The sequence below is a fragment of the Pongo pygmaeus genome, chromosome 2 (genome assembly GCF_028885625.2).
Source record: "Pongo pygmaeus isolate AG05252 chromosome 2, NHGRI_mPonPyg2-v2.0_pri, whole genome shotgun sequence".
Classification (NCBI taxonomy): Eukaryota; Metazoa; Chordata; class Mammalia; order Primates; family Hominidae; genus Pongo; species Pongo pygmaeus.
This window is the reverse complement of record NC_085930.1, coordinates 1,064,760-1,084,382: the sequence shown is the minus strand read 5'-3', so window position 1 is coordinate 1,084,382 and position 19,623 is coordinate 1,064,760. Positions and strand designations below refer to the sequence as shown.

Below are 19,623 nucleotides of genomic sequence, written 5' to 3'. Positions count from 1 at the left end.
GTAATTGACTGTGTCCATGAGGAATGTCTGTAATTATCAAGCTTAGCTGGAAGATGGGTCTTTTGGGAATCCGATTGCAAATACTGTTCCTTAGGCAGCCAATAGAACTGATATTGATTCTAAAAATGTGGCTCAAAATGTAAAACACCTTGTGGAATCCCTACCTCTGATTGTTCCAGTTTAAAAAAGAATGGAATATAGTGAAATTGATTTTGATTTTCTAATTATTTCCCACTTGAATTAAAGGTGCCACATGTTTTAGGTATCGGAAAAATAAAAGTAATGCCTAATGATTGGAAAACATATTAGACTTATTATAGGACAGATAGCTTATTATAGGATGGATAATGTGTGAATGTAAGTAACATGATAACTATTATTGTTATATAATGTCTGGCTCTCCCTTTGAGTGTGTTTTACTAGTGTAATTCTGTGATGGAGGATTTTGTTTTTTTATTCTGGTAGCCCTTTTTACTTACAGAACCAGACTAAAGCAGTACTATTATACTTTAACTATCTATTTTTATATAGTTGGCTTGCCTACCCAGATATTAATTTTAAGGGACAAGCTACAGTTCTGGAGGAAGACCATGGGCTCTTTGAGATTTCTACAGCAGAAATGAAATCATTACATCCGCTTCAAATGGTAAGCAAATTTAAAAAGAAGCATTCCTTTTCCCAAGTACCCATGAATCCAAAATTAAATAACCGTGATGGTTGCTCATGCATCTCAATCTCAAGTGAATATGTGTACTACTGAATTGGCAAACTATTGTACTGTAGTGCCTTCAGTATTTACAGTATTTCTTTTTTGTTACAAACATTTACTTGAGTGGCAAACTGTTCAATTAAACATTGGCTATGTGATAAACCATTTTTGGTTAGTCCATGCCCTTTAGAAACATAGCCACTAGGACAAACTAAAACATTTTAAGAAATATCACAACGTGGAGTAGCACTTGAAACAAAAAAAACTACAGAATTGGGGTTTTTGTAAGGAAAGAGTTGCTTTTTATGCTGTACAACTTTGAGGTCACAAAGACAGTACATGTGATAAAAAGTGTTGGTAGAACTTGAAAGGTTAGTGTGGTTAGCTCAGTGCTCTAATTTAGAAAGCCCAAATAATTGTAGGGAAGACCTTTGGATTAGCTGGCTAAGAAATCTACTCTGCTGAATGAGATTTCTGAGTTTACTAGCAATACCACTTTTCTTTTTGGGACACTCTGAAGTGGGATTAAATCTTAATTGGTCATGTGTACTCAAGGACTAAAGCTCAGTTTCCTTCCTCCTAGTAGTTGTAATCTGGAAAGTGTATCCTTAAGATTTCTTGCCCCACCTACATTGACGAGGAACACTATAACTTGGTTTTGGCTACTATAGAGTTCTGTACTTAAAGTTTAAAATTTAGGACAATTTAAATTTGACTGGTGTGTAATCTTGACTGATTAGATTTTTATGTAACCTACATATATCACTTTCAGATATTACATTCAAATATTTTAAATATTTACCTGTCTAATATTAAACTCTCTTGTCATCTTAAGGGTGGACTGAAAGTGGAAATGCCCATGAACTTAAAGGTAAGTCTTGAACTGATTTTTGTAGCAGGCTAAAGAGTCTCAGGATTAATATTTATTCCAATAATTTTGAATCATTGGAATAAAAAGTACTTCCACATATGATTATACTTAGCTAATGGATTTTGGGGAGGTGGGAAGTGAATGCACAAAATGTTTGATGAGGGCCCACCCTATGGCTGTGAATGGAGAGTGGGATCAGTCTGCAAAGATGGAGATCTGTACCAGTAAATCAGTCAGACTCACTACATTTCTGCTACAGGGTGGAAAGGTGACAGGTTTGATTTTTGTTTTGAGGGAGGGGACTTGAGATAGCAGCTAGTTATTAAAGTGGAGATATCTAGCAGGTATTTGGGAGTGATGCTCAGGAAGGTGATCAAGGCTGATCAAAAGGAAGTGTAGGTAGCTCTTATCAGGTAGATGGCAGTTTGTAAGTATGAGTATCCAAAGGGAAGAGTAGAGGCAAGGCAATGAAAACAGGTAGCAGTGGTGCCAGGATCAAGCAAATTCAGGGAAAGAAAGGAGGAAACAGAATTACAAGTATGTTTAGAGAGAGAGAGAAGGCAAACCAGTACAGTGATAAAAGATGCAAACAGGCCTGCCTGTAATTAGGTTACAGCACCTCCAGAGGCAGGTATGGAAGCAGGGATTCATTTGTCTTCCTCTTCTCTAAAACAAGACACAACTCCTTCAACTCTCCCATTTCTGGGCTTTCTAATTTATGGAACTGACTTCCATTCTCTCAGCCATATAGATGTAGTCTTTTAAAACTTCTGTATCTGAGTGTGTCTAATATACTTTTGACTGTATGTTGGAATTATACATATTGGAATTTTTAAAAATGCTTGAGCCTGGGCTGCACTCCCAGAGATACTATATTAGTTTGGGCCGTGGTCAACAATTTCCAAAGAGTCCTAGGTGATTCTGTTTGCAGTCAAGATGTAAAAGATGTACATTAGCTGTGATGCTGTCTGAATGCCTTCTGTCTCAGTCTCCTAGTCTGGTCAATCAGGACTTCAGTTGTGACAGGCTGGATCTTCCTTGGACATTGGCAGTTTGACAGGTTGTAGGCGTATACGAATGGATTGGTAATCACAATTTATAAGTTGTTTGATATTAATTTGTGGCTTTCCCCATCAAATAATTTGTATTTCTTACTGAGTTTGAATGTGGTCAGCATATGTAACATGTATTAAACCCAAATAAAACTTTGTCATTTCAAATATAGTACCCTGTGCAAACCTAACATGGAAAAGTGCAGGATCAGTACTGTATATTGTTTCCCTAATGTTATCAGTTTTTAGTCATAAGGAAGCTATAACCTTTTTGATTTAGTGTTTTTAAGCATGGGGTTTATTTGACAAGATATTGAGTTGACACTTGTGCACAAATTATTCCATTACCCACAAATAGGACCAAGTGAGAGAATGTGGATAAATGCTGTTATCACTTCCTCATACTTAATGCAGCTGGTATTTGAGAAGTCAAAAAACAGCAAAATAGTAAAGGAGAAATACTATTCCAATCCAAATTTGAAGTAAATGCCAGAAATTTGTTGCCGACAATATGTATTGCATCCCCTCAATTTAAATCAAATATCCAATCTTTAGAAAGAATGTTTTTCAATAATTTCTTATTTTTTAGGAAGTTTTGTATTTAAATTCTAGAATTTGCATGTCTGTTTCTTCTCAATGAATAGTAGGCCGTAGAAGCAGTTAGCGTTGTAAGAAACAGTATGTATTTTTAAAGCCAATAGGTAATTTGTTATTATACCCTGGAATCTCAAGAGAGTTCTTTAGGGGAAGTTCAGTAAGTAGAAGGAAGGTCTATATTAAATTCCGAACACAGGGATATACTTATAAAGATAATTCAAGAATCAGTTAGTTTTAAGGCAGTTTACCCTATGAGATGATCCTAGTATTTGGGTGACCAAAACAATGTAATCACCCTCAAGTATATTATTGTAATATGAGAGAAACTTATTATTAAATAAGATATTTTACCCTTATGATGATAAAGACTCACATATTCTTTGTGAATATCCAACGTTGTGCTATACTGTAAGTATACATGAGGGGACTTCAAAAAGTTCATGGAAAAAATGGAATTAAAATATAAAAACAACTATAGACATTATTTTTCATCATAAGCTTCGTCACTGTCAAGACACTTTCGTAAGCAGTCATACCAGCTATTTAGTCCATCCCTAAAGAACTGAGGGTCTTGCAAATTAACTATGTCAATGCAGTCTTTTTTATGTTATTAACTGAAGGAAAATGAGTTCCCTTTAGAGTTTTTGTTAAGATTAGGGGAAAAAAAGAAGCCAGAAGGAGGCAATTCAGGAGCGTAAGGTGGATGCCTAATGATTTCTCAGGGAAACTCTTGGGAAATTGCCCTTGTTTGAGGAGAGAAATTAATGGGAGCATTGCCGTGGTAGAGAATGACTTTCTGGTGAAGCTTCCCTGGGTGTTTTTCTGCTAAAGCTTTGGCTAACTTTTTCAAAACACTTTCATAATAAACAGATGTTGTTCTTTGGCCATCCAGAAAACCAACAAGCAAAATGCCTTGAACATCCCAAAAAACTGTTGCCACAATCCTTGCCATTAACTGGCCTGCTTTTGCTTTGACTGGACCACTTCCACCTTTTGGTAGCCATTGCTTTGATTGTGCTATGTTTTCAGGATCATATGGGTAAAGCCATGTTTCATTTCCTGTTATAATTCTTTGAAGAAATGCTTCAGGATCTTTATCCCATTTGTTTAAATCTTCAGTTGAAGGCTCTGCTCTTATCTGCAGCTGATCAGAGCATAACGGTCTTGGCACCTATAGAAAGAAAAGTTTGCTCAACTTTAATTTTTGAGTCGAAATTGTGCAGGCTGAACCAACTGAGGTATCTGTTGTGTTGGCTATTGTTTCTGCAGTTAATCATCAGTCCTTTTCAATCAGGGTGCAAACCAGATGAATTTTTTTCCTTTTAAATTGATGCGGATGGTCTGCCGATTCGTGCTTCATCTTCAACATCATATTGTCCCTTTTTAAATGAGTTACCTATGTGTAAACTGCTGATTTCCTTGGGGTATTGTCTCCATAAACGTTTTGTAAATCCTTAGTAATTTCACCATTCTCCTACCTAAGCTTCACCATAAATTTGTTTATTCTTGCATCATTTTTAGCAAAATTTGTGTTGCTCTGATAGGGGCTTTTTTCAAACTACTGTTTTGTTCTTAGTACCTTGAACTAGATCCTGTTCAGATGTGTTATAACAAGTTAGTAGGAGTTGATTTTGGTGCAAAAAATTTTGCAATCCCTGCATAGTTTTTTGTAATACACCTTTTCCATGAACTTTTTGAAATCTCCTCATATTAATTTAAAAAAATAGATAGTAGTCCCTGTACATTTTGTGGTCTTTGGTGTCACTTAAGTAAATATGTATCTATACTAAAATATAAACATGTTAAATAATTTTTCAGGTTATTATTTATGAAAAACCTCACTTCCATGGACAGGCTAAAGAGTTTAGTGAACATATAGATTCTGTTCCTAATTTTTTGAAAAATAATGGAGATTTTCCCAGAATTGGATCAATTCGTGTCATTGGTGGAGTGTGAGTATCATATTTTAAATATTTGCACTAGTAGTCTGTTTTTGAAGGTCAGCACAAAAATGTGCTAAGCAAAGCAAAAACGATTTGTTTGTAATCTAAAAATATATATTCCTTCTGTAATATGGAAAGTAAAAATATTAGTTACTTATAGTTTTCTGTGGACTTTTGTTTGTATTAAAGATTTTGAGATATATTAAATGTAGAAAATAGTTTCTAAAACTGCAGCACCTTGTATTTCTGAACACAGGATAGACTATAAGAATTGCAAGATAAAATTAGGTTTTCACAAGTTATGAACGTGAATGAGAGCCCCAGTTTCTATCCACTATTCTGTTGATCATACTTGACTTATGTACCAAGGACCTTGCCAGTGAGCCTTCCCTTGTTAAAAAAGGATCTGGGTTGTGTGTTTCCAAAGTCAAGGATTTTTGACAGTGGTTGCCCCCCCGGGCTCTGAACTGCTTTTGAGGAAGCTCTCTAGGAACCTCCGGATATAAACCCAAGTGTAACCATCATTGCTACCATCTCAGTCTTAGTCAGCAGTTCCTGGGGCAGAAGCCCCCCAAATCTATGATGGGCCTGGGATGTACCTTTATATTCGTATCCTGGTAGGTGAAACAATGAAGAAGAAACTGTCCTTATTGTTTATTTAGCATTGTCAACGCAATGCTAGAATCCCTCTAGAAACATATTGTCTCTCTGTTGATACACTGGTTATTTTGGAACGTTAGTTTAAGTATCAGTATCTCTTGGTATTTGCATTAACATCATATAATTTTGCTAATAGCTACTCTAGTAAAAGATGCTACTAAAATATTTCATTCACAGAAGTTAAGTCAATTGTTTAAGATCACTCAACAGTCTATATTTAGAGAACTAGACTTTGCAATTTCTGGCAGTAAATTAAGTAATAGCCATACTAGTCGCAATAAAAATGTAAGAGATTATATATGCTGGATATGTAGATATATCAATTATTAGTCTGACATATTAATCACTTACTTCCTTGTCCTTCAATTTTAAACATTTATTTGGGTCTTGAAGAACAAATATGGTTTGGATAAACACATTTTTATTGTGTTTATTTGTTATATTGTCTGGTTTGTGAACACACGTTTCTTGTTAACCCTGCTATAAAATATTTTTGCCTTTTCCTCACTTTGAGATCTAAATGTTTTTCCTATTAACTAGATTGACTTAGGTTAAAACCAATTTTCTGCTGCATAGAAAATTATCTGCTAAAATTCTGTGTGATGTGCATTGTTATTCTCTAAGGTTTTTTTTAAATAGCTGTTTTGTAAAAATCCTAAGTAAACGTAACTTGTAATGCAGGATACAAACTTTCATTTGTCTATGACAACTGCAAGAGAAAGATGTGATGTCCCCATTTAAAGAGGAATAGCTGATTATTTTTTTCACAACTTCTACCATTTTTTAGTTTTGTTGTTTAATTGTATCTGTAGGTAGCATGGACTCCATCCCTGTACCATCTTGAGGAATCTGGGGAAAGTAAAACTAATGTTTCTTAACTTTTCTCAGATAATACCTATCTTTAAATATACCAGATGGATATATAAATTGAATCTTAATCAAAACTTAGTCTATTAAGAAAAACTGAGTACATGATTATTGGACTGTCATATAATAAATTTGCGAATCTTAATCTATCCTTTAAGGTCTTTTATACCTTTTACTTCTTTTCCCATTCAGATATAAATAAAAGCATGTTTTGAGTAGCCACACTTATATAAAATAAAGTTTAGAATTTAAAAGTTGTTTTGTGAAATTTATTTTCATATAATTGTTTAAGAATAAAATAGTGTTGGTTCATTTACATATTACAGATATACTGAGATGTATAAATAGGTTTATAGGTTTATTCCAATTCATGTGGACCCTCTGCCCCACCATGATACCTATACTTACAGGAAGGGGAGAGGGAGTAACAATTAATGGCTGCTATTTTGTGCCCTATGAAAACAATTATTTGGAATATTTTCTATATCTTCACAACCACAGTAGGAATGAAGAAAGAAAAAGCAGTAGTAGGCAGCCCTCCTAGGCTTTATTTTGTTAAGCTCCTGAATTTCAAAGTTCTCAACCCTGGAGCTCAGAAACAGTCATCCTTGGAATCTGCACTATTGGAGGGCATCTCAGCCTATCTACGCAGTGTGGCTAAGGGCAGATTTGAGAAGGCCAACTTGTTTTATGAGCCATCTATGCCCACATTGCATTAGATACTGTGGATTAGTTTATAAAAAGGTAAGTTTTATGGAGGAGCTTAATAACTCATGGTATTTATCAGTGTCTTGTACTGATAGTTTTAGATTAGAAATCAAGAAAGTAATGGGACCAACATTTGCCACCTGTAAGTATTTACAGATGTCCTTGTATACATGTAGGGCCCTGAAGCTAATAATAGCTCAGTCGAATTTCTTGGTTCCTCTTTGATAAACCATCTTGTATTTTGTTTTAGAACTGAAGCCTGGTGACAGATTCACTTTATTTAAACCCTGAATAAATGTTTCATGTAAAAATCATTTTGTCATTCCAGAATGGCTTAATTAGTAAAATAAAAATGACTATCTTTGGATCTCTATGTAAATTTGTATCCTTTCTCATTGGCTATATGCACTTTGTATTGTATTTACTTGACACATTGTTCTCTGACCACCTTGCGCTATAGTATCAAGTCACACCACAAACATTTAAAAAGTATTGCTCTGTTGCAGTTCTATAATTAACTTTTTGTTGGGAAAAGCCTCTAAATTATAAAAATTATTGATCTATGAAGCACACACCGTTTGTCTATATAAATGAAACAAAACTAATGTGTTGCTTTTTACAATATGGAGATGAACCACTGTGAGCTTTATCTTGATTGTCTCTGTTTTGCTTTCTTGACTACAGTTTTATTAATGGGTCATTTGGGTGTCCCCTGTATTTCTAGGTGGGTTGCCTATGAAAAAGAACATTTTAAAGGCCAGCAGTTTCTGCTTGAAGAAGGAGACTTTGAAGACAGTAATGCTTGTAGTGCATTAAGTGGCCCTATCTTGTCTTTCCGGTACTTACAAGCTGTGAGTTAGCTTCCTTATCCTTAATTTTCTACCTTTTAAAAAATCTGTTCACAAAAATTGGACATGACCCCTGATAGAATATGAGATTATAAAATATTTCTAACACCCAAGAGCATTAACCTCAACTGCTTATGCAACTTCCCTATTTTTCTTAACTGCCATGATTATTATGGAATTTTTTTAAAATTTTTCACCCATTGTTTCCATAATCATTTTTTGAGTACCTTCTTTGTTAGATGCCAGGAGTGGCCAGACTCAACCCCCACATTTATACAGCAGGCAGTCTGGTAAGGAAGATAGCACTTATATAAATGTTTGGTATTGCTTGGCTATGATTGTATTAAGTACAAAGTACTCAGGGTCCCCAGAAAAAGGTCAGTTGGTCAGTTATCTCCACTTGAATACAGAGGGCTTCATGGAAAAGATGACAGCTGGCTGAAATTTCAAGTTCAAAAAAGAGTTAACCAAGTGAACAAGTTTTAGAACAGGGTGAAGGAAAAAGGTAGGTGCCTGTTTAGCAAGAGATTAACACGTTAATGCGTAAAGTCAAGGTTATAACCCATTGATTCTCAGCTGGGGGTGATTTTACCCCTTAGGGGGCCTTTGGCAGTGTCTGGAGACATTTTGGATTGTCATATCTGGAGCAGTGGTGCTACTGACATCTATAGGGTAGAGGCAACAGTTGCTGCCAAACCCTTACAATGTGAAGGACAGCCCCCAACAACAAAGAATTACAGGGTCTCAAATATTAATAGTGCTGAGATTGAGAAACCCTCGTGTAAGCGAAATTTTGCCATGCTTAGGGAAATGTGGTTAAGTTGGGATGTTAGGGAGAACTTTGGAAAGATGAATCTAAAGCGAGATAATGAAGGGCCATATTGAGGAGTTCAGATTTTTTGTTTTTTTCTTGAGTTGACCATGAACTGTTGATGAATTTTAGGCTTAGTAAGCATGATTACATTAATTGCTTAGAAAGATCTTTCTGGTGACTGTACCAAATGAGTTGGAAACTAATTCTACCTGAAAGAAATATAAAACAGTCCACTGAAGATTAGGCACTGGGATCGCTTGAGCAATAGATAAATAATTTGTGAAATATTTAGTCTACAATTCTAATGCACAAGGGCCATGGGATTTTCTTTATTTAGCCATGTCTTACTTGATATCTAAAAGGTAAGCAAGACAAAGCAAGACAGAGCCTTCTTTATGCTTTAGATCATTGTGACCACGTACACTGAGGAAATCATGGGTCATTATTCAAAGCATCGTCCACCCAGTATTGAACAATTTAAAATTTTCTCCCAGCTTATTTAGAGAAAGTTGGGTGGGGCATTGCTAATGCTAGAAATGTTTAGCACTGAATTTGATGGTGTCTTCTAAAGATGACTTTAACTAAAGCAAGCATAACCAAAGACCAAACCCCAAGTCACTAGTTGAAATCCCCCAGTAGTAGAAAATGTGAAAAGTTATAAATATTGCAACTACATAGCTAAATAATTAGGAGATATTTGATATAGACAGAGGCTATAATACATATTAGAAAAAATAGAAACAAACATGTTAATTACTACTGCAAACAAAAGTTTTGGGCATGTACAAAAATGATGACAGGTCTTTTTTTGTTGTTGTTGAGATGGAGTCTCGCTCTGTGGCCCACGCTGGAGTGCAGTGGCACAATCTTGGCTCACTGCAAGCTCCACCTCCCGGGTTCACGCCATTCTCCTGCCTCAGCCTCCTGAGTAGCTGGGACTACAGGCACCCGCCACCACGCCTGGCTAATTTTTTGTATTTTTAGTAGAGATGGGGTTTCACTGTATTAGCTGGGATGGTCTGGATCTCCTGACCTCGTGACCCACCCGCTTCAGCCTCCCAAAGTGCTGGGATTACAGGCATGAGCCACTGCACCTGGCCATTTTTTTAAAAATAATATATAAGTAAAAATACCCTTCAAACAATACCTTCTCTTCTGTTCTCCTTAAATTAGATTTTTAAAAAATTAAAATATTAGTTGTTAGCTCATAGCTAAAGTTGTTATCTGTAATCCTCATAATAATCTTAACATTTATCAAGAACTTACTAATGGCTTTATATGCATATTTATACTAATCTTCACAAAGACTATGAATTGGAGACTCTTATGATTCCTATCTTAGAGATATAGAAACTGATTGTCTAAGAGGTTAAGTACTGTGCCCAAGTGTAGACCTGTGATTTGAGGGCAAGTCTGTCTTACTCTAGAGCCCGTGTGACATTATCCATTTTCCATTGCTCCAAAATGCTTAAACTTAAAAAGTACCTTAACAATAAAAAACTGGATTTCATTCAAAGACTTACTAGCATTTCATTTGTAGCTATAAATATAGGGTCACATTATAGACCGATATACATATATAATAAATATATGACTTTCAGACACTTTATCATTTACGTTTAAGTTCACTAAAATATTTTCAGATGAAATACACTAAAATATCTACCTGTATTTAGACAATATAAAATATATATGTACATATTGTGAAAATGCTTTAAAAACTTGCTTGTCAAATTATACTTAGAAAAATTGTATGTTCCCCAGACATAGCATTATTATTGGAAAGGAGTTCTTAAAGTTCTTGTAGTTGTGACAGCCCTCTATGAGTTAATAGGTAGAGTTGATGTGAGACATTGTTACCCTATACAGAGGCTCAGATGTCTCCAGCCTGGGGAAGAGTAAAGCACTGCATTTAAGATCTCCACTGAAGTAATATAAAATACACTAGAGGACAGATAGAAGAGCTGCATAGACAATACAGTTTTCAAATGTCCTGGCTGCAGTATATGGAACACTCTGGATCTACAAAGGTCAAATACCGGACATGTTCCTTAGGGATAATGTGATCTGTGTCATGGAGTGCTTTGGAGAGGACAACCAGAAATGTGTTCCTAATTCCAAATGAGTCATTCAAATACATTGGAATTGATTTATTTTTATTTTTATTTTTTTAAGGAGAGGACCAAAAGGAATATAGCAGTATTTAGGCTCCAGGGACTAGGGAATTTTTTTCCTTGACTTCCTCAATAACACTTTCTTGGTGTCCTTGTTTTTTCTTAGTTCTATACTAGATTAATTTTATATTTGCTGTTGTTGCGATTTTCAGACCTTATGCCTCTTTTCAGATCTTTGATACCGAGTTGGTATGCAGCGGAGACCATTGTTTCTCCTAAATTAATGGATACATAAGATCTCCACCAATGTTTCATATCACATTGCCCTCTGGAGATTGTAATGCAGGGACTCAGCTGAGAGATTTTATGGAATTTAAAAGTAATCAAATTACTGATCCTTAAGACTTATCTTTGGGCCTGAAGCAATTGCTCAGTGGTGTTCTCTTAGTAGTAGGGAGTACTGTACCTGAGATTCTACTAACTTATGCAAGTGCTTTAAAATATAAAATGGAATACAGTTTTTAAGGTTGTTCATCATTGTTCCTTATTCTCAAGCAGAAGAGCTACATTTAAATCTAGGTGACTTTGGCAGTTACTTAATTGTGTAGAAAAGCAGTGATGGTAGTAATCTAGTAATCTCATAGGGCTTACCCTGGACTTTATTCTATTCGTTTGTTAAAAACTCTTAATTATATTTAATATTCCATCAAGTAACAGATGAAGTAAAAGGCTTATTAAACCATTTTTTGGACATACTTACATTGTTTATAATTTTTCACTATTGTAAATAATGCATTTTTGCATATAAGTTTCTCACCATTTAGTTCCCTTAGGAGACTTTTCTTAATTCAGAAAGGAATTACAGGGTCAGAGAGTGTGAACAGTTTCTTTTAAAACTATTTTTTAAGTCATTTTCTAAAATAGATGTTTAATCTTGTTTCCATCGGCAATGTTTTGACAAAACGGAACTTTTAGATCTTTCTTTAAGAGATGAAAGTTTTGGGCCAGGCACGGTGGTTCACGCCTGTAATCCTAGCACTTTGGGAGGCTGAGGCGGGTGGATCACGAGGTCAGGAGATCGAGACCATCCTGGCTAACAAACACAGTGAAACCCCATCTCTACTAAAAATACAAAAAATTAGCTGGGCATGGTGGCGGGTGCCTGTAGTCCCAGCTACTCGGGGGGCTGAGGCAGGAGAATGGTGGGAACCTGGGAGGCAGAGGTTGCAGTGAGCCAAGATCACACCATTGCACTCCAGCCTGGGCAACAAGAGCAAAACTCCTTCTCAAAAAAAAAAAGGAAAGTTTTTATCTAATTGTTTTAGTTTGAATTTCTTTAATTTACTAATGAAATTAGACATTTGCATATTTGTTATTTTCTCTTTCGTGAGCTGTCTTTGTCTTTTGCCAGTTTATCTATTTGAGTCATAGAGATTTTCTATCTTTGTTTTAAAGGTGTTGACTAACTATAAATTTTTTAAATTTCCTCTCATTTTAATTTTTTAATGAGCATTTTTTGTTAAGCAAATTATATCTATTTTTCCTATTACATTTAAGCTCATAAAATCCTGTCACACATTGCCACAGTACACTATTTACTTTTGTTTCATATAGTTTTTGTTCCTTAGGCACAAGTGAGACTAGTTTCCTTGGCAATTAGTGTTGCTTGTGATAGCCTATAAGTCTCAGCAATTTACTGTTGACAACTTTCTATTTATACAAAAATGTAGTATCTTCCAAATTAAAGTAAATTCAGGCTGATTTTTTCCTTTAAACTATATGGAAGTAATAGCTATAAAATTGTTTCCAGGGCCATCTAAAATTCTTCCTGGAGTTATTTGTGTAAAAATTACCCCATCAGTATGTGATATTTTGCTAATAGCAGTCCATAAAACAGAATATGTATGTTTTCCTAAACTTTCCTCTTTCTCCTTTTAGAATTTTATAGAATCTTCTGTCACACTATTTGAATCTGACCTAGAAAGTGGGAAGTTTATTGACATTACAAATCAGGAAATTTCTGATTTGGAAGAAATTGGCTTTGGCAGTAAAACAAGATCCATTCATGTTAAAAGTGGAGTGTAAGTTGCCTCCTCCTCTAAGAACCTTGAGAGTCTTTGGTATTTAAAATTGTTGTTTGCTCAATTGTATATCACTTGTTTTTATTTTTTTGTTTTTTCTTTTTTCCCTACTAGATGGGTTGCCTACCAGCAAAAGTTCTTCTGTGGAGAACAATACATTTTAGAAAAAGGGAAATACAAATGCTTTTTTGACTGGGGAGGATCAAATAATATAATCATGTCGATACGACCAATCCAACTGGTGAGCGAAGTATGAATATAGCCAATGCTGCATCATGTAATAGTATGCAATTAAATATGTGGAAAACACTTTTTAAAAGTGGAGTTGTTGAATGATGTCATGTGTGTATATAGAAAGAAAATGCAATATCACTTGAATTTCTATAGACTCCATAGACAGTAGTAGATATTAACACATGAATGAGATGGCTTTGTAATTTGATCAGTTCATTCACTTAACAGCATTTATTTAGTGTCTCTGATGTGTTGGACACTATGCTAATCACTGGAGATAAGAATTGAATAAGACTGTCCTGATGGTTCTGTGTCTCCCAGGGGAGATAGATGTATGGACAATTAATGATAGTATGATTAGTGAGAAAATGAAGTGTGTAGGCAGTGCAGGGGAGCAGGGAAAAGGAACAATCAGTGCCTGGGGAATTGCCACAGAATAGGATGTGTTGGTGGATTGAGTGATAGTTTAAAGGATAAAACCAATTTTTCTAGGCAGAAAGGGCATTTCACAAAGAAGGAATAGTCTCCTTGTATGCAAATTCATGAAGTTGTAGAAGAGTGTGGCCAGTTTGGATAATAAACCCTGTAGAACAATAAGAGTGCCCATGAGATAATGTTCAGAAATTCACACTCCTTCTTTGTAATGGGCACTAGGCCATATTTTTCTTCCACCTACAATATTACTTAATATGAATTAGTTATAAATACCAAAATTATTATAAGAGAATTCAGTAGGTTATTTGAGATCCATAGCCAGTTCAAAAAGTCTCATAAATAGGTCAAACCACGAAAAAATTTTTTCAGGCTGGGTGCAGTGGCACAGGGGTGCAATCCTAGCACTTTGGGAGGCCGAGGTAAAACATTGCTAAAGCCTAGTAGTTCGACACCAGCCTGAGCAACACAGTGAGACCTCGTCCCTACAAAATTAAGCAAAATTAACTGGGCACGGTGGCACATGACTGTAGTCCCAGCTACTTGGGAGGCTGAGTTGGGAGGATCGCTTGAGCCCTGAAGATCAAGGGTGCAGTGAGCTGAGACTGTGCCACTGTACCCCAGCCTGGACAACAGAAGAATACTCTGTCTCAAAAAAGAAAAGAAAAGAAAAAAAAAATTTTTTTTCAAAGGGTATTTTCAAAACTTTCAAAAAGACAAGATTATATGATTACAATTTTGAAAATGTTTTAATATGTTTTTCAGGAACCACTTGGGATAAATGAACCTCCGCATTTGGTATGTTTAAAAATATTCTTGTAATTGTTAAATTGTTTACTAAAAGCATTTATACCCTTTCTCTCAAATCTTTCTCTTTTCTGCAGATAACTTTTATGTGTCTCTCTGGCAGAGCAGATTACATTGCATTTGGTACCTATGAGCAGAAGAATTCACATCTATGTCAGTGGTTGTATTAGACTGGGTTTGTCACACTTCCTTTTGTTTTCTCCTGACAGAGCTGTAGCTCTGACCACGTTAGGGTCATTTTGAACTTCTGGCCCTCTTTCTTTCCCATCGTCCATTCTTTCTTCAGTGTCACATTCTTCATGGAATATTATATTTATCTCTGGAAGAGCAAACTTACCATGGAGAAGTCACGTCTTGGCGTGCTTATTATGTACATGTATTTCTAATACCTATAATCAAATATTTCTGAGCTAGTGAACTTGAAACCGTATATTCATTTCTGCTGTATTAATGGTTTGAAGGGGACTGGACAATACTTTGGAGCCCAACATTTGTTTATTTTCTATTGAGGGCTAAAAATTGTGCCTATTTAACACTTCTAATAAGTCCATAGGTCAGTATTGCTCCCATTTATAGATAATAAATCTGAGATTCAGAATTTAAGTAAGTGCCATACACATAACTAGAAGTAGCAAAAGAGACATTTCTAGTATGGACCGCACTTGACAAAATCACATGTTCAGGGTTTTACATCAAAGAAAGACATAATCATGATACGAGCAGTACAACTATAGAAGGAAGAGGGGGTGAGAGACATTGTTTTGTTTTATTTTAAATTGTGGGACTGTAAACTAGTTCAACCCTTGTGGAAGTCAGTGTGGCGATTCCTCAGGGATCTAGAACTAGAAATTCCATTCGACCCAGCCATCCCATTACTGGGTATATACCCAAAGGACTATAAATCATGCTGCTATAAAGACACATGCACACGTATGTTTATTGCCGCATTATTCACAATAGCAAAGACTTGGAACCAACCCAAATGTCCAACAATGATAGACTGGATTAAGAAAATGTGGCACATATACACCATGGAATACTATGCAGCCATAAAAAATGATGAGTTCATGTCCTTTGTAGGGACATGGATGAAATTGGAAATCATCATTCTCAGTAAACTATCGCAAGAACAAAAAACCAAACACCGCATATTCTCACTCATAGGTGGGAATTGAACAATGAGAACACATGGACACAGGAAGGGGAACATCACACTTCGGGGACTGTTGTGGGGTGGGGGGAGGGGGGAGGGATAGCATTGGGAGATATACCTAATGCTAGATGACGAGTTGGTGGGTGCAGCGCACCAGCATGGCACATGTATACATATGTAACTTACCTGCACATTGCGCACATGTACCATAAAACCTAAAGTATAATAATAATAATAATAATAATAATAAAAGAAAAAAAAAGAAAAGAAAAAAAAAATTCAGAAACATTGTTGTCAAAAAGCCAAATATAGTAATTACTTTTAAATATTTGGCTTTGCTGCCTTTACATAATGCTCAGTGTTTTTCTCTGAATGTGTATGTTTTTCATATTCATGTCAGTGTTTATTTCAGACCAGCTTAGTTTTACCATGTTTGCATTCACAATGCTTTTGGGTTTTATTATTTTCTGATTAGCTCAGGCCTATTGGGAACATTTCCTTTCTGAATATAATTGAGTTGTTGTATTTGGAGACACTTCCTGCCAGATTTTTATTTTGAAATTTTGAAAACTCCCAGCTGTGGATTTTTAAAGTATTTTTTCACATGAATCAAAATAACATGAGTAGATAGAAGAAAGAGAAGTTATTTCAAACTGCACATTTTTTGAGTTCTAAGTACAGATAAAAAGCCTCATTTTTAAAATCTCTGTTTCTCCTGCTCCTACCTCCTTGTTCTTTTTTTATGGACTTCCTTGTTTGGGGCAGATTGCTGGGAGGATTTTCTTGATAGTATTTCCAGTCTAACTTGAAGAGAGGAAGCAGCAGAAAACGCCCAGTGAAATCAGCTCCACTTCATTTTTCTGGGTATGGCTAAGTTATCGCCTTGTGAAATAAGCATTTCTGACAGGTATATGATAGCTGGATATTTGGTAACACATGAACAAAACATTCTTGGTTTACCCAGTATCAAAGGTCTTGTTATTTTCAGTGGACCAATTTTCAGACATTCTTCTTGTTTATACTTACGTAAACAAACAGATCTTGGCTGACACGCTGGTTCCGTTCAATAACTAGAAAGTATTTTCTCTTCAACAGGCAGTAGTTACAACAGTCAGACTGGCAATACAGATGCTGTGTTCAGATGGGTACTAATTTTCCCTGAGGAATAAGGAGGAAGTTTCATTTCAGAGCTCAAGTCAGAGAGGGAATTTTTTTACGCTGGTGATTTTAAGGGGAACCTCAAGCAACCTAAGAGGGGAAAAGCCAGAAAATGTATGTGTATAGGGATTAATATACATTATGAGTGCTATGGTGATTAAAAATATTGTTGCTGACTGTTCTGGAAACATTATGATGAGATATGGCTTATTTGAGATATTGGTGGAACATCACCTTTTATTTTTTAATTTTATTTTTTGTTTTGGGATTAGGAAAGTTTTACTTTGTTTTAATTTTTTGTCTTTATTTCTTCTAAAACAAAAAAACAGCGGGATACATGTACAGAACGTGCAGGCTTGTTATATAGGTATACGCGTGCCATGGTGGTTTGCTGGACCTCCTGACCAGTCCTCTAAGTTCCCTCCCCTCACCCCTCACTCCCCAGCAAGCCCTGGTGTGTGTTGTTCCCTTCTCTGTGCCCATATGTTCTCAGTGTTCAACTCCCACTTATGAGTGAGAAAATGCAGAGAACACCACCTTTTATTGAGAAGATTTTTTTTTTTTCTGAAGACTGAAGCTTGGTCACTATGTCTAATTAGCAACTCAAGATATACAGGATCGCTATAGAATTCTTCACCATTAGCAAGTGACATTTTTAAAATTTTTCCCCCAAACAAAACAAAAACCAAACAGAATATGTATTATCTGCATGTCGTCATCATCTCTCTTACAGCAAGTCCTGAATATCTGAAATCTAGCACTAGATTAAATCTTATAACAGTGAATTTAGTTTTCAGAGGAGGTTGTAGTTAGGCATCATTCTCTAGAAATTCTAACCAGTTCTCCCCTTTGACTCAGCCAAGTACCTTTTGTTTCTAGAATCTTTTTAAAGTCCATTTCCAGATATAATTAAATGTTTGGATTTATTTAAATATTGAGCCCCTGTTCCATTTTATGCATGATTCTCACCAAGAAAAGCAACTAGGTATTTTTTTATATTGGATAATTTAGCCTCACTGAATTTTAAAGTGATCACAGGATCTGTAATAATTGTTGTTACTGTTTTCATGTATGAGGGATAGAAAAATGACAGCTTTAGGCAAATACACTAAGATTCACAAGTAGTAAAGAGAAAACACTTCTTTGTGGCACTTTAACCAGATCATTTTTATAGGAGCCAAATCACAGAAATACTTAGGAAGAATTATTTCAGTAAAGAAAGCCTTTATGATTAATAAGGGAAATGAAATCATTGTAGAATATATAACCAATATGAGAAATATATAACACTACAATATGAGAAAGATGTGATGTAATAGAAGAATAAAAATAAGACTTTTCCTTAATAATCAACATATTTCTATGAGGGAGGCTCAAAGGGCTAGGGAAAATCTTATTTAGACAGGGAAGAGTTTCTCATAGAAACTATTTTAGTATTGGAGTAACTAAAATTACATTAAAAATAATGCTGATATTGTAGAGTAAGTGAGCACAGCTTCTGTGTTTTGTCAGTAGTTCACTGCATTTTTAGTTTGTCATATTAAAGATATATATTACCACATATTGTTAGTATATATTATGTGAAAATTATGTAGCAAAAAGAATTTCTGTAAAATCTTCATAATATAGTGGAGATAATTTCTGCACAATACTGGTAGTTCTAAGAAAGAAGTACAATAATACATGTGAAAAGCAAACCAGAGGGATACTTTTTTTCTTTCACTTCCATTTCCAGTTGGGGAGCTGTTAGGGATTGAGCCATACCAACATGGCACAGAAGGATGGGTTTAGTTTGGAAAACACTCATCTCTTATTTGTCAGTTTACCTCGGTTTTAAGCAACCTGAGTTGTTTTGTATATTTGTTATCGATTGTTCTGTAAAGGAAGCCAACATGGTCATTTATCCAGCTAGTTTTTCCAAGGACTGAATTTCTCCAAGGCTCTGTCCTTAATTTCACCAACAGTAGAAACCACAAGTTAATTATTATAATCAGTAAGCTCAGAGTTGGTTTCTGTATGGACGATCCTCAGAACATTATTATGAGAATTGTTCTATTTTGAGGATTGATAAGGTGATCAAAATGAGGCATATTTTTGTAGAACTGGTCTAATTCTGGGTGAATCGTACACCATATCTCATCTAGTCAACTCAGGTAAGCATTTAACCCAGTTTTTAAAGTTGGGACAAAGACTATTTTAACCCATCAAATCAAGAGATACTTTATAACATTATTTCTGCATGTGTATATGAATTTTAATTGATTTTTCTGGGTATGAAGACTGAGACAAAAAACTGGAGGTGGCTACTATATATACCATCTGAAATATGCTTCATCGGCAGTATCAGTAGTCCAGGATTTGATGTTTCGTGGCTTCATTGTGAAAATGTTGAAGTATAAATCTTCAACTCAGCAGTATATAACTAATTAACAAACTGGGAATGTAGTTAGTGAACAAGACAACATGTCTCTCTTCTCATGCGGCTTTTCTTTTATTTTTATTAAGATATTTCTATGCAGGAGAAAGTTCTCTGCATTTTTTGGAGGTTAAAAGTGATTTGCTTTTTAGCCTCACA

The 19,623-nt window shown here is 35.3% G+C and overlaps 1 protein-coding gene across 3 annotated transcripts in view; it reads left to right on the top strand.

Annotated features, from left to right (window-relative positions):
* CRYBG3 (crystallin beta-gamma domain containing 3) overlaps positions 1-19,623 on the top strand; it is a 131,665-nt gene that overhangs the window by 77,936 nt on the left and 34,106 nt on the right. For all 3 annotated transcript variants that reach the window (XM_054480062.2, XM_054480063.2, XM_063661442.1), the window contains 7 exons: positions 532-646; positions 1,545-1,580; positions 5,048-5,181; positions 8,132-8,258; positions 13,122-13,264; positions 13,379-13,505; positions 14,696-14,728. In XM_054480062.2, coding sequence (XP_054336037.1) covers positions 532-646; positions 1,545-1,580; positions 5,048-5,181; positions 8,132-8,258; positions 13,122-13,264; positions 13,379-13,505; positions 14,696-14,728 — 715 coding nt within the window. The remainder of the gene's footprint in view (positions 1-531; positions 647-1,544; positions 1,581-5,047; positions 5,182-8,131; positions 8,259-13,121; positions 13,265-13,378; positions 13,506-14,695; positions 14,729-19,623) is intronic.